Source organism: Convolutriloba macropyga, chromosome 10 (assembly GCF_964194025.1).
Source record: "Convolutriloba macropyga chromosome 10, txConMacr16.3, whole genome shotgun sequence".
In the NCBI taxonomy this organism is placed as follows: domain Eukaryota; kingdom Metazoa; phylum Xenacoelomorpha; order Acoela; family Convolutidae; genus Convolutriloba; species Convolutriloba macropyga.
The window spans coordinates 39,784,033-39,797,250 of record NC_134477.1 but is presented as its reverse complement, the minus strand read 5'-3'; the positions used below and the strand labels follow the sequence as shown (position 1 = coordinate 39,797,250).

The 13,218-nt window shown below is 36.9% G+C and overlaps 1 protein-coding gene across 1 annotated transcript in view; it reads left to right on the top strand.

Annotated features, from left to right (window-relative positions):
- The window catches only part of LOC142348021 (dual E2 ubiquitin-conjugating enzyme/E3 ubiquitin-protein ligase BIRC6-like), a 245,200-nt gene that overhangs the window by 102,859 nt on the left and 129,123 nt on the right, over nucleotides 1-13,218 (top strand). Inside the window, exons 28-33 of the mRNA XM_075399188.1 lie at nucleotides 2,575-2,794; nucleotides 3,044-3,264; nucleotides 6,038-6,322; nucleotides 6,580-6,934; nucleotides 11,924-12,046; nucleotides 12,348-12,477. Coding sequence (XP_075255303.1) covers nucleotides 2,575-2,794; nucleotides 3,044-3,264; nucleotides 6,038-6,322; nucleotides 6,580-6,934; nucleotides 11,924-12,046; nucleotides 12,348-12,477 — 1,334 coding nt within the window. The remainder of the gene's footprint in view (nucleotides 1-2,574; nucleotides 2,795-3,043; nucleotides 3,265-6,037; nucleotides 6,323-6,579; nucleotides 6,935-11,923; nucleotides 12,047-12,347; nucleotides 12,478-13,218) is intronic.

The window sequence follows — 13,218 nt, the reverse complement described above, 5'->3', positions numbered from 1 at the left end:
CCGAAGTAGAAAGCATGAAAACGATGTGTTCAGGTAAAATTCCTCAAAAAATGTGATAGAAGGGAAGGGTAATAATTCGATACCGCATATTTGATGGCGAGCGAGAAAAGTAGGTTTGAAAAAATTATGCACAGAGCGAGCAATTTTTTTTTATCTGTGCGGCTTTTTGGAAGCAGTGTTGTTAACTAATATTATAGTCGAACGTCTTTGTCCCAATTGAATTAATTATTAGTAGTGCGTTTGGAATCACCTCTGACCATATGAAGCAGGTATTACTATTAGGTTCTATTTTAGGCTTTTTAATTGCTCTCAGACGAAGTTTGTGGCAATTATATTAGTCCTATTGGTCTTTTTAATGCGATGTTTCGATTGACCATTTTTTTGTCTGACTCAATTGACTTTTCGTCCTCAAAAACGGGATAAACAGGTAGCGCCAAGCGGGCTTTAAGTGCTCTTAGAGTCTTTCAGCTCACTTGTCTTCAAGTAAGCTATTCACAGAATCTGTTTTGGAGACCCATACTTATGGTGCGAAGGGCGATTCTTAGAGATTGACCCTCCCTCACTGTTGCCACCCCATCAGCCCCGGTGGAACCCCCACCCCCGCTGCGCTCTCTTAAGACCCTTCAATTAAGCTAAAGCTAGCCGCACTAAACCGTGCCTAGCTACTGACGAAGCCCACCGCTCGCCTGTCGTTTGAGAGCAGTTTGCCCAACGTTAGTCGGTTATGTTCAAAACGTTTTGCCTTGTTGGACGCTTTTTAGAAGGTTTTGTTTTTTTCATCGTTTATAGCTTCAAGGGATTTTGTGGTTGAAATTAGTTGCTTTAGCATATTGTTTTGTGTTATCTTTGTTTAAGAAAACTGAATAAATTGAAACAGTTTTGCCTTATAATTGTCTTTTTTTATATTTTTCCCTTTTGTGCTTCGCAATTTAGTTTTTCTTACCAAACCCTTAATTTGGAGCTATTCTATAAGCGTTGCTACTTACAGGAGGAACTTCAGTGCTGAATGGGGAACTTTGCACTTAAATAAAGGACCAAAGTTTCAATTGTTTAATGGTTTTCCGTTCTTGCTGCTAGATATTTAGTAACTGATCGAGCAAATGAAATGAAAAAGGAGGAACTACTAGAAAAGATCTTGTTGAATATTTTATTAATAGCCGCCCTCGGATTCTCAGTCGGCTATTATAGCGCTCCTATTTTTTTACTTATAGTTTCTTTTTGTTTTACCTTAGTTCAGTTTGTTCAACATTTTGCACGAAAGGCTAATTTGACTCTTCTCTCATTCTGCTCAAAGTGCTATTAAGCAGCAGTTGCTCAGCAGAGCAATCTAAATTCAACATATTCAATACCGAATTAAGAAATTGAAATTATAAACGAGATAAACTCTTGAAGTACAGCTTTGGATGACTGCTTCTTGATGTTTGCTCTTATAAGTTACAGCTAGCATCTTCAATAGCAAAAATGAAAAAAAGCTGAAGTTGTGTTACTTTTTTGTTCAAATTTTTTGATTGATCAATCGGGGTTAAGCGAATCATTGGTGGCTATTTTTCGGCAATCTGCCGGGTATTTCAATTGCGTTCAAAGAAATTTTCTAGCAGTTATATTAGTCCTGTGCTAGTTTTTATGTGATTTTTTGCTTGACCGATTTTTTGTCTGAACCTTTCAACTGTTAGTCCTCAACAACTTGATAAACAGAAAAATCGCGGAGGGCATTAACTGGCTCAACATCTCTCTTAGAGCCCTGCTTGCGGTTTACTAGTCTCTATGTATGCGGTTATCCAAAAATGCTTTGAGGAGCCAATTTCATTTCATGGCATGCAAACAGTTCTTTATAGGTAGATCCCCTCAGTCAAGCCTCCTCACAATACTACCCCAGTCCACCATCGTCGACCTATTAATTTTAATAGGAGGCTCATTGTGTCATTGAGGGTTGTCAATTGTTCACTTTGAGTTGTTTCTGGAAAAGTTCCGGCTATGTTTTTTTGAGACCTGGCCACACATTTCATCGTTTTTGAAGTCGAATTGAAGTGATAATTTTTGTCACGCGGACACAGGAAGTGGAACAAGGAAGCGAGTGGTTTTGCAGTGTGAAATTTTTATTTTCTTTGTGTAAATTAGAGAGAAATTTTTCTTGTAACGAAAATTCCTTGGTATTTGTTTTAGTACTCATAGGAAAAACTTGGAATTCAAAATCCCTCGTTGCAGAAAAAATTTAGCTGCCATATTTTTTAAATGTTCATGTTCTTCTCCGATTAATATTCCCGGGGTTGTCAAAAATAGTAGATCAAAATAGTGAGGCTATCATAGGGGTTGTTTTCTCATCACAAAGGTCGGAAAAACAAAGCCCTGAGACCGATTTAACAATAGCTTGGCGTATGATGCAAAATATATTCTAGAGAATAGGTCAGTATATTTGAGGCGTCTGGGCGTCAATTTCCAAAATAGCTATCCTGTAGAGTGCAGCTGCATCAAGAGAACTGAACTGCCGACTAAGCGTTCAAGTCTATCGAAGATAGCAAGTTTAGTTTCTTTTAAAAACATGAGAAAAACCTGCGAAAAATGTTTACATTTTAGCGAACGAGCATGCAGCTGTTGTTCACCAATTGGATCCCGAGCAACGAGAAAGAGAAACTGCTGATTGCCAAGCGGAGACGATCCAACATGTGATTGTGATTTTGCTTGATAGTTTTGTGTCATCTACACAGCCTCTGACTGCTGTGTATGTTGACGAAGTACTGGATCTACTCTTTTCTCTCTGCACACATTCCGGATCTCAACAAGTTCTTCTGAACAGGTGAGAATTAACGCGTGGCAAATGAAATCACACGACTGAATTAAGTCGCAACCATTCGCTGGGTAATAATGAGATGATCAATCAACAGAAACATCAGAAAGTGCTAAGTTAAAAAACTTTACTGAAAAAAGTATAAATTCATTTTTAGTGAGAAGTCGAGGCTGCTCTTGTTGTTCAAAGAGATTTTTTATATTTTAAAAAGACTACATGAGAGTTGAATAAGTTCTAATGGTAAATTTTGTAATTTAGGATCTCAGTTCTGGTTTCGTGGCTGGAATCGAACCTCATCTCTATTTCTCAATGCACAACCCAATCGAGTTCCTGTCTGGCCCATCTAATTCATGCTATTGCATGTGTGTTGTACCAAGTGCACGCTCTCTACATGTTCTCCTTGAATACATCTTCGGGGAATTCAACGTCTCAGCAACAACAACAACAACAACAGAGCCAGTCTCATTCGATTCCATCAGGTAACGTTATGTAGAGAAATTGAAATTCTCTCTGAACCTAGTAAAATTTCTGATCTACTTTCTTATCAAGTTTTTACCCCGATAGTTGCAGATTTTCAAATAATCAGTGGTTGTTTTGAGCCGGTAAGCAAAGCTAATATTGCGCATGATCGGATTTTTTGTTCTAGCACGGTAATTTTTATTAATAGCTGCCCTCATCTTCTCAGCCGGCTATTATAGCGCTCCTATTTTATTACAATTGAGATTTTTGTATTGGGGCGCTGTCTTTTACAGACTCGAAGAGGAGTATTGGAGAAGTCCTTTTTACGACTCGAAGAGGAGTATTGGAGAAGTCCTTTTTTAAATCAATTTTATTGGAGTGATTTTTGAAGCGTGAAATGAAACGCGTGAAAAATTTCGGAGTGTTTTTGGCGCTGAACAAAAGTGAAGAGCGGAGCGAAAAGAGAGTGGTTTTTGTTCATACCGCTGTTTTTGAGAGAGCAAGAAATTGATGTGTGAAAAAATTTTCTCTAAATGAGCGAAATTTTTTTGTTCACGTGCGGCATTTTAAAGTTTTTTTTCATTTATTATAGCTGCGAAGCTGTAAGCTGAGCGTAGCTATATTGCGGTGCTCTTGGTTTTTTTTGTTTCGTCGTCTGACGCTTTATTTTCGTTTTACATTTGTTCTAGAACGTTCTGTCTCGTCACTGCTTAAATGGCTTTTTCGCGCTTGATTTCACGCTTTCTGCGTGACCTAAATTGCCGTTATTCAGAAACAGAATCTGTTCCTAAAACAAAGTTGATTGTAAGAAAACAGATTGTATGGTCCGACAGCCGAGTGGTTAAGGCGACTGGCTGTTAATCCGGAGATCGCCGGTTCGAGAGGCGACAGGGAAACTTTTTTTGCACCCAAAAACAACCTCCTTTGAAATAAACTTGTAAGTTTTATAGGCGGCGGCGATAACTATTATCAACTCACTTCTGTATCTTTTTCCATCTGTATTTTACGGCACGCAAGTCTATTTCGCAGCTATTCCGGCAATCTGTCGGCTATGTTTTTGGTTAAGAGGTTTGGTTATTATTTTGTTTTAATTTCTGCCTGGTTTCGGTAGTGCTTTGAAGTCTTTTGGAAATTCATGTGAATTTTATGATAATTCGGGGGTTTTTATGTATTTTGCCGATTTTCGGTCTAATTTTTGCGTTTTTTGACGATTATTTTGTTTTACTGGCTCAAATGGGTATTGAAGAAACCTCTTCTACTTTATGATGACAATTGATTACAGTTTTGTGGGTAAGAATCCTTTTTTTCTTGAGAAATATGACAAAAAAATGGCGAAAATTGGAACGATTTTTTGTAGCTTTTTGCAGTTTTTCGTTTTCTGTTTTTAGCTAAGTTTCTTAGGCTATTATGACCTGACTATTGTTTTGGGAGCATCTGGATACTTTATTGGCTGACGGGAATTTTTCTTTGGATTTATATGCTTTTGAAATTTTAAAGAATTTGATAACTTTTTCCAGTTTTTCAGTGAAAGTTTTTAAGAGCCTTCTTTTCATAATTGAGCCTAAAACTTTTTTTTCAAAATTCACCAAAGTGGTTTCAGTAAGTACTAGTTATTTTCATGAAGTTATTTTGGCAGAGATAGTTTTTTCGGGATCACAATTTATAACAAAATTTGATCAGATTTATCATATTTTAACGGATTTGATTTTATTGTCTTTACTTTTTTCTTTCATGGTTTTGTTTCAAGATAATCATAAATAAGTGAAGGCACGTTTTGTTTGACGAGTAGTTGGATGGCGTTTAAATGGATTTTCACTTCGAGTCGTTTCCGGGGTTCTTCCGTCTATGTTTTTTCAAGATCTGTTCACCCATTTTCATGATTTTTGAAGTCAACTTGGAGTAGTGATTTTGTTCACGCCGAGACAGGAAATGGAGCGAAAAAGCGAAAAAACGGTGTTTGAACAAAAATTCGGTTTCTCGGTAGTGGTTTTTTGTTCACATGCGGCAATTTCACTCTGATTTTTACTGTTTTCTCGATTTTTTGGATCTGATTTTCTTAAGATGGTTTTCTCAATTCACTCATATCCATTCTAGGTCTAGTTTTTCTGTTTAGTCAATGAAAATTCTTTGAATTGTACGTCAGGACTTGTCCTGCTATGTTTTTTTGCTTTTTCGAACAAAAAGATGTTTCGCTTTACCTCATTTTGCCGCTTTTTCAACATTTTGCGTGAAATCTTTGACTTCTCTAGGCTAGTTTCTATCTTCTCTCATTCTGCTAAAAGTGATTTGGAACATCAGTTGCTCAGCAAAGCAATTCAAAATGATCAGATTCAGTATAAAAATTGAAGTCAGAAATAGAAACGGGTTAAACCCATAAAGCCCAATTTTAGATGCCCGCTATTTGAACGTCGTTCCTATAAGTATTAGTTACTTCTCTCTAATGCTTATTGGTATTGATAGTAGCCCCTGTATCCTCTCTCCAAGAAACAGAAGTATGTTCAACTACGAAATGCCATCAAAATAAATCGGACTTGAAATATGTTTTTGTACAAAAATCTTTTTTTTTCAATATCTATTCTTTCAATCACAATCATGCTTATTGGAATCAACGGCGGCTATTTTCCGGCAATCTGCCGGGTATGTTCATTTTACCCCTTCGAGTAAACTTCTTCAGGAAAATAAATGTTTTGGGCATAAGCACCATAATCAGATTTTCACAGGAAAACGGTTTTCAAAATTTTGAAAATGGTTTGCTTATACCAGTACACATTGTGATTTTTTTCTGTGTTTCAGTTGTTTCGGGACAGCATTTTGCCAATGTCGCCCGGTACGTGTTGGACGCTGGAATTGGAATCAACATCTCTCAGAGCCACTCATCTGGGATCGGATTTGGTAGCACCACAATGAGCAATGTGATGACCAGCTCATCTGTTCTCAAGAAGGCATTCGATTGGCTGTTGTGCTCGTACGTGCACATGTACCCGTCCTTCCTTAAAAGTCTATTGCGACTGCTGGGATGTCCAGAACTTCAAACATCAAGCGGAGGAACCAGTGCAGATTCCTCTGGATCGTCGTCTGGTTAGCTCAAAGTTTTTTCTTAAGTACAGGATTCCGGTTGGTACCATGAATTTGATCTGAAGCGTACTTTGTGTCTTTGAAAAATAATCCTATGCTATTTATGCTTTGATAAATTTAAGCAATTTCTTCCAACTATTAAGCTGAGCTTCATTTTATTAGTAGTTTTAAGTATCACTGGGTTGGTCTGCTTGACTTATCTATTAAACTTCTGGAGCGAGTTTCACTGAGGTATGATTGACTACACATGTAATGTTTAGGCTCTGGTCCAATGAGCCCACCATCGCCAATTCCAGTTATGGGTTCCAATATCATGAATGAGGATTCACGTCAACAGCGCAGTTTCCTCTCAAAACAGTGGTGGGCTAATCTCTCGCCCAGCCAGCTAGCTACGCTACACCACTGCCTTCAGGATGCAAAGGCACTGGACGTGTTCCGCAACTTCGCTCCTGTGGCTGAAATGTTTTCATTGTTAATGGATCTGTCGATAAGTGATGAAAGAAGTAACTCTGAAGGGAATGTGAAGACTTTGATTAGACTGCTGGACTTCCTGACTAATATGAGCGAGAACAACCCTCAGGCGAAAAGGTGGCTGGGACAGGCAGAAAAAACGAGGTCAGATCAACTTTTTGCATTCTCATGCTGATGGATCTCTAAATTGCTTTGTACACTATAATTGATTTGATGAAGTCGCATCATTGGTATTATAAAGTTACATCCACGATTAGTCATGTACCTGGATTGAGGTATGTTTGAACGGAAATGTAATTTAATAACACTATGGTGAGAGAACCGCGAATCCTTACTGTTTCTTTTTATAGCTGCGAAGCTGTAAGCTGAGAGGAGCTATATTGCGGTGCTCTTGGTTTATTATAGCTGCGAAGCTGTAAGCTGAGCGTAGCTATATTGCGGTGCTCTTGGTTTTTTGTTTCGTCGTCTGACGCTCTTTTTTCGTTTTACATTTGTTCACACAGCAAAGCTGAAAAAGTCAAATTTTCTGAATGACTTCTTCCTCTCACTAACGGCATTTGCGCGCGTGACGTCATTTCTCACTCGCTTTAGCAAAAGTTTTTAGGTTATTTGCGTGATTAGATTTTGATCATACGTGACTTACCTCTCTCAATAAAATGACTTTTGCACTTTAAAACTTATGTTTAATTTGAATTTGTTTAAGGTCAAAGGAACTCATTTGTGCAGTAAATGTCCCTAATAAGAGACTTCTGCGGGATGAATTTTAACAAGCTTTATTAATTTATCGCTGAATGTTTCTTACCGTTTTTTGAGCGCGTCGCTTTTTTTCAATATAGATCTGTATCTGTTTCTATCTCTATTATGGCACGCAGGTCTATTCTTTCGCAGCTATTCCGGCAATCTGCCGGCTATGTTTATAGCTGCGAAGCTGTAAGCTGAGCGGAGCTATATTGCGGTGCTCTTGGTTTTTTTACGACTCGAAGAGGGGTATTGGTTTTCTTAGGTTTTTTAAACCGGAATTACTATTCGTTCAGACGCTGTTTTGACCTGAAAGCCAAAGTGAGTAAAATTTTCGTGTGAACTAATTTATTCTGAGCGAAAGAAGTTTTTTGATCATGCGCTGCGTTAAGTGAATGACTTTTTGACTTAATGGCAGATAAAGTAGTTTTTAACTCAATGGCACATATAGATAACCGTTTTTAGCCGTTTTTCGTAAAAGTGGCCCAGTTTTTTGCTTTTAATTTGGTTTTCGGTAGAAAAAAACATTTTATTCGATGCTCTATTAAAATTTCAACCTCGGAAATTGATACCACTGAAAATGCGTTTCAAACTCAAAATTGGCACATATTAATTGGTTTTTTAGTTAGTTTTAGCCTTTTTAATTGCTCTCAAACGACGTTTGTAGCAATTATATTAGTCCTGTCGGTCTTTTTTTAATGCGATTTTTCGCTCGACCAATTTTTCGTCTGACGCTTTTGACTTTTCGTCCTCAAAAACGCGATAAACAGGTAGCACCCAGCGGGCATTAAGTGCTCTTTGAGCCTTTCAGCTCTGTTTCAGCTCAAACTTATACTTATACTTATGGTGTGAGGGGCGGTTCTTAGAGGTTGAGACCCCCCCCTTGTTGACACCCCACCCCCACTATTGCCTCCACCCCCCCCCCCCCCACCACGCTGTTGCCCCCCCCCCCAACCCAGCCAGTGTTCCCCCCCCATCAGCCCCCGGTGCACCCCCCCCCCCCCCCGTGGCTAACTAATGACGAAGCCAACCGCTCGCCGGTCGTTTGAGAGCAATTCGCCCGACGTTAGTCGGTTGTTTTGTATTAATTTCTTCATTTTTGGATCTTTCAGCCGTCTTTTTTGTCAAAAACAGTTAATTTGGTAAGTTCTCTTTGATAATCCATATGCTCAACGCCTCTTACTACCTCGATGCAATTTTTTAAATAAAATTGTACATATACTACTGCGATTTTTGTAGTCTTTTTCCATTTTTTTTTCAGTTTCCTATTTGTATTGTGGTTTTTATTACTAGATATGGTCTTTTTGTTCAACCTGAGGGCTATATTTTTGCTTCAATGAAAATTCAATCATTTCTTGGCGTGAAGAACAGTTAAATTTTTTCTTGACTAAAATTTTTTAGTCTTAAAAGTTTTCTGGCCATTTTTTTTCGCAAAATGTTTCAATGTTTCGTATGTTTGAATTCTGCCTTTTTTGTTGTGTTCGAGAGGATGGCTCTGTGTCTCGGATGACTGGTTGTATTTTCTATGCCTTGAATGCTGAACAACGAAATGTATTCGTTTTTCGATTTTTTTATTTTGACTTTTAACTTGCAAAAGTCAAGAATTAGTCTTTGTTACGGTGTTCCTTATTTTGTGTCCATATTCTTCACATTCTAGTTTGTATCGTTCTAGCCTTTTTTCTAGCACCTACGTTTATTTCGTTATATTGATTTTTTCAGTTGCTAAAAAATTGAATGATTTCGGCTTCTTAGATTTCGTCATTTCTTCGGTTTGCAACTGACTCATTCAACATAGGGCAGTACTGAGTGTGCTAGAAAGCGTTTTTTTTTTAAAAAATTTCGACCATTTACTTTTCATTGCAATTTTCTTCCGGCCTGGGTATTAATTAAAAACAAATTTTGGCATTTGAATTTTATTCTGTTGCTTATGTCTTTTCTATGATTTGCATAATTTTTGAATTAGTATGAAATCATCTTATCTAGCATATATACAACAAGGAAGAAGTATGTGTTGTTTTTGTTTTAATTGCAGTTATTAGAAATCTGATTAGTGGTTCTCTGATTTTCAAGTTTGAGCATTCTTTTTGAAAAATTCAACTTAGTTTATTTCAAGTAAGGTTATTATCTGCCGTTTGTATTCGCGATCTTTATAGGATGTGAATCTTGAATAATTTGAGGGCAATTGATAGCCCTGTCAGCTTTTGCAGCCAATCAATATTTTGACCATCCTATTTATTTCGCACTTTTTTTTAACGTTTTCATTAATATAAAATTTTGCTGCTTTTTGATTCTCTTGGTGACAGTTGTTTAAATTTCACTATTTTTTAGATCATGGGGAGGTAATGAGGTAATGGTTCAATACAAAAGTTAATGGCTCCAGTTGCAAGCATGGTTGTTTTGTGAATTTTTGACGCTTTGAGTCGCTTCCGAAATTCTTCCGGCTATGTTTTTGGTTTCGTCGTCTGACGCTTTTTTTCGTTCTACAATTGTTCACACATCAAAGCTGAAAAGGTCAAATTTTTCTGAATGACTCTTCCTCTCAATAACAGCGTTTGCTCGCCTGTCGTCGTTTCTCACTCTCTAGAAAAAGTTAAATGCATTTGCGTGATAAGATTTTGATTTATTTGTGACTTACCTCACTCAATAAAATGACTTTTGCACTTTAAAACTTATGTTTAATTTTTATTTGTCTAAAGTCAAAAGAACTCATCTGTGCATTTAAGGTCCCTAATGAAAGGCGAATGAATTCCAACAAGCTTTATTAATTTATCGCTGAATGTTTTTCACATAGCTTTTTAGCGGCGTCGATTTTTTTAAATTTAGATCTATCTGTTTCTATCTGTATTATACGGCACGCAAGTCTATTCTTTCGCTGCTATTCCGGCAATCTGCCGGCTATGTTTTTCTCGCTAGCGGCTTTTTGTTCAAATGCGGCAAGTTCGTTTTGATTTTTACTGTTTTTCCGATTTTTCGGATTGGATTTTTTTCTAAATGGTTTTCCCAATCACTTCATCGTTTATTCTAGACCTATTTTTTGTTTGAACCAAATTTCATTTTATTGCCTATGCCTTTTTCTTCACATGCGTCATTTTGACATCGATTTTCTGATTTTTTTATCTGATTTTTTTAGAAATGGTTTTCCCAATTCACTCATAGTCCGTTCTGGATCTAATTTCTTGCGTAATCAATGAAAATTTTTTGAATTGTATGTCAGTACATGTCCTGCTATGTTTTTTGTATTTCTAAAATTTTGAATTGTTTTGGGGCGCTGTTTTTTTTAAGATCTGTTTTTTTCATGATTTTCATGATTTTGAAGTCAAATTGGAGTAGTGATTTTGGTCACGCCGAAACAGGAAATGTAGCTTAAAAGCAAGTGGTTTTGCGGCGTGATTTTTTCACTCTAATTTTAAAGTAGAGTAAGAAAACGGTGTTTGAACAAAAATTCGCTTTCTCGCTAGTGGTTTTTTGTTCTTATGGGGATTTTTCACTTCAGTTTTTACTGTTTTTTCATTATTGTTGATCGGATTTTTTCTAAATGGTTTTCCCAGTCCATTCATAGTTCATTCCAGGCCTAGTTTTTTGTTAGAATCAAATTTACATTTCTGGTTATTGGTTTTTTGTTATCCCTAGCGGCATTTTGACATCGATTTTCTGTTTTTTTGTTTGATTTGTTTTTAATTTTCTGTTTGTTTTTTTGATTTTTTTCTGATTTGTTTAGAAATGGTTTTCCCAATTCACTCATAGTATGTTCCAGGTCTAGTTTTTTGTTTATAAAATTCCTTGAACTGTTCGTCAGGACTTGTCCTGCTGTGTTTTTTGTTTCGTCGTCTGACGCTCTTTTTTCGTTTTACATTTGTTCACACCTCAAAGCTGACTTCTTCCTCTCACTAACTGCTTTTGCGCGCGTGACGTCATTTCTCACTCTCTCAAGCAAAAGTTTTTTGCGTGATTAGATTTTGGTCATCAGTGACTTACCTCACTCAATAAAATCAATTTTGCACATTAAAACTTAAGTAATTTAATTTTAATTTTTTACTTTTTAATTTGAATTAGGTCAAAGGAACTCATCTATGCAGGTCCCTAATAAAAGGCTTCTGCAGAATGAATTTTAGCAAGCTTTTTTAATATATCGTTGAATGTTTTTTACCTAGCTTTGAGTGGTGTCGATTTTTTTTTCAATTTAGATCTGTATCTGTTTCTGTCTCTATTATACGGCACGCAAGTCTGTTCTTTCGCAGCTATTCCGACAGTCTGCCGGCTATGTTTTTTTATGTTTTTTTCATTACTGTTGCTCAAAATTCGATAATTGAAGCGATATACTCTCTATTTTAATTGAATTAAATAGTGACGTTTTCTTTGTTGAGAAAAAAGAAATGGGCTAATGTTGGATTTCAGGTTTTGGTCGCCGTTGCTGACAAGTTTGTGCTACGACAAATGCAGACAACAGTGTTTGAGTCTGACTGACGCTGCTCTTAAATTCTTTGAGACTGTAGTGGATGACAACCAAGCAAATCAAAGGCAAGTTCTGATTCGTTTTCAAAGTGGCAACTGTTTGGTAAAAACAATGCCGTTTTCAACATCAAATCTGAACAAAAGTTTGAATGCTCGTGAATATATACTTCTTGGATGTTATCACAATAAATTTTCGAATTTAGGAATTATTACAGTAACTTCAGTCTTGATTTAACGGATCCAATCTTGAAAATTAGTGATCCATAGAAATTTTGCTAACACTATGATGAAAACTGATTCAGCGAATTAAGCCGATTTTTGGAGCATTTTGTGCGTTAGACTGTATACTAATTGCAAATTGTTGTAGGAATCTGGCAGAGATTGTGAGTCAGCTGGTGTCTCAGAAGAAAGACGCTCTGAACAGTTTTGTGAAGCAGTTGATCCTAAATGTCTTCTTGAAGGAGGAGCGAATCACTGTTGTCGTACATTCCGCTCAAGTAAGTTGGCAAAATCTTATATATTAAACGCGTGAGCTCTAAAAAAGGCAAATTTTTGCATGTTTAAGAAGCCTCTCGAAGCGCAAGTTTAAGAGGTGCGTTGAGCAGCATGGTTAAGCGGTCACATCGAGAGAGGTCATTGACCTAAAAGGCTCAAAAGTAAAAAAAAAATTGATGCGTGGGAATCGAACCCGGGTCAAAAGACTATTAGTCAGGTGCAGTTACCACGAGGCTAAGTGGGCTTGAAAGTATGCTCGCCCAGAGGGAGGATTTAATGTCCTGGCTACTACGTGTTTTTTAATTGTTCCCGAACTGAGTTTGAAGTTTTTATTGAAAACGTGTGTTTTTTGGCAAAGTTTTAGCTGTACATTTTTCACGCTTTACTTTTTGATTTTTGTGTGATCTCAAATTCTCTCAACCTGTAATATGTTCATTGATACGATAAAAGCGATTGTGTGAAACGGTGGTTTGTAGTCGTTATAGTGCAGTTGGTAAGATGGAGGACTGCTATTCTGAGGGGCGAGGGTTCGAATCCGTGTCGGGTACCCTCACTTTTGTAGACTTTTTTCGCTTCCTTTCTTTTTTCGCTTTCTTTTTTCACTTTCTTTTTTCACTTTTTTTTTCACTTTATTTTCTCACTTTCTTTTCTCACTTTCTTTTCTCACTTTCTTTTCTCACTTCTTTTGTCTTTCTTTTCTGACTTTCTTTTCTCACTTTCTTTTCTCACTTTCTTTTCTCACT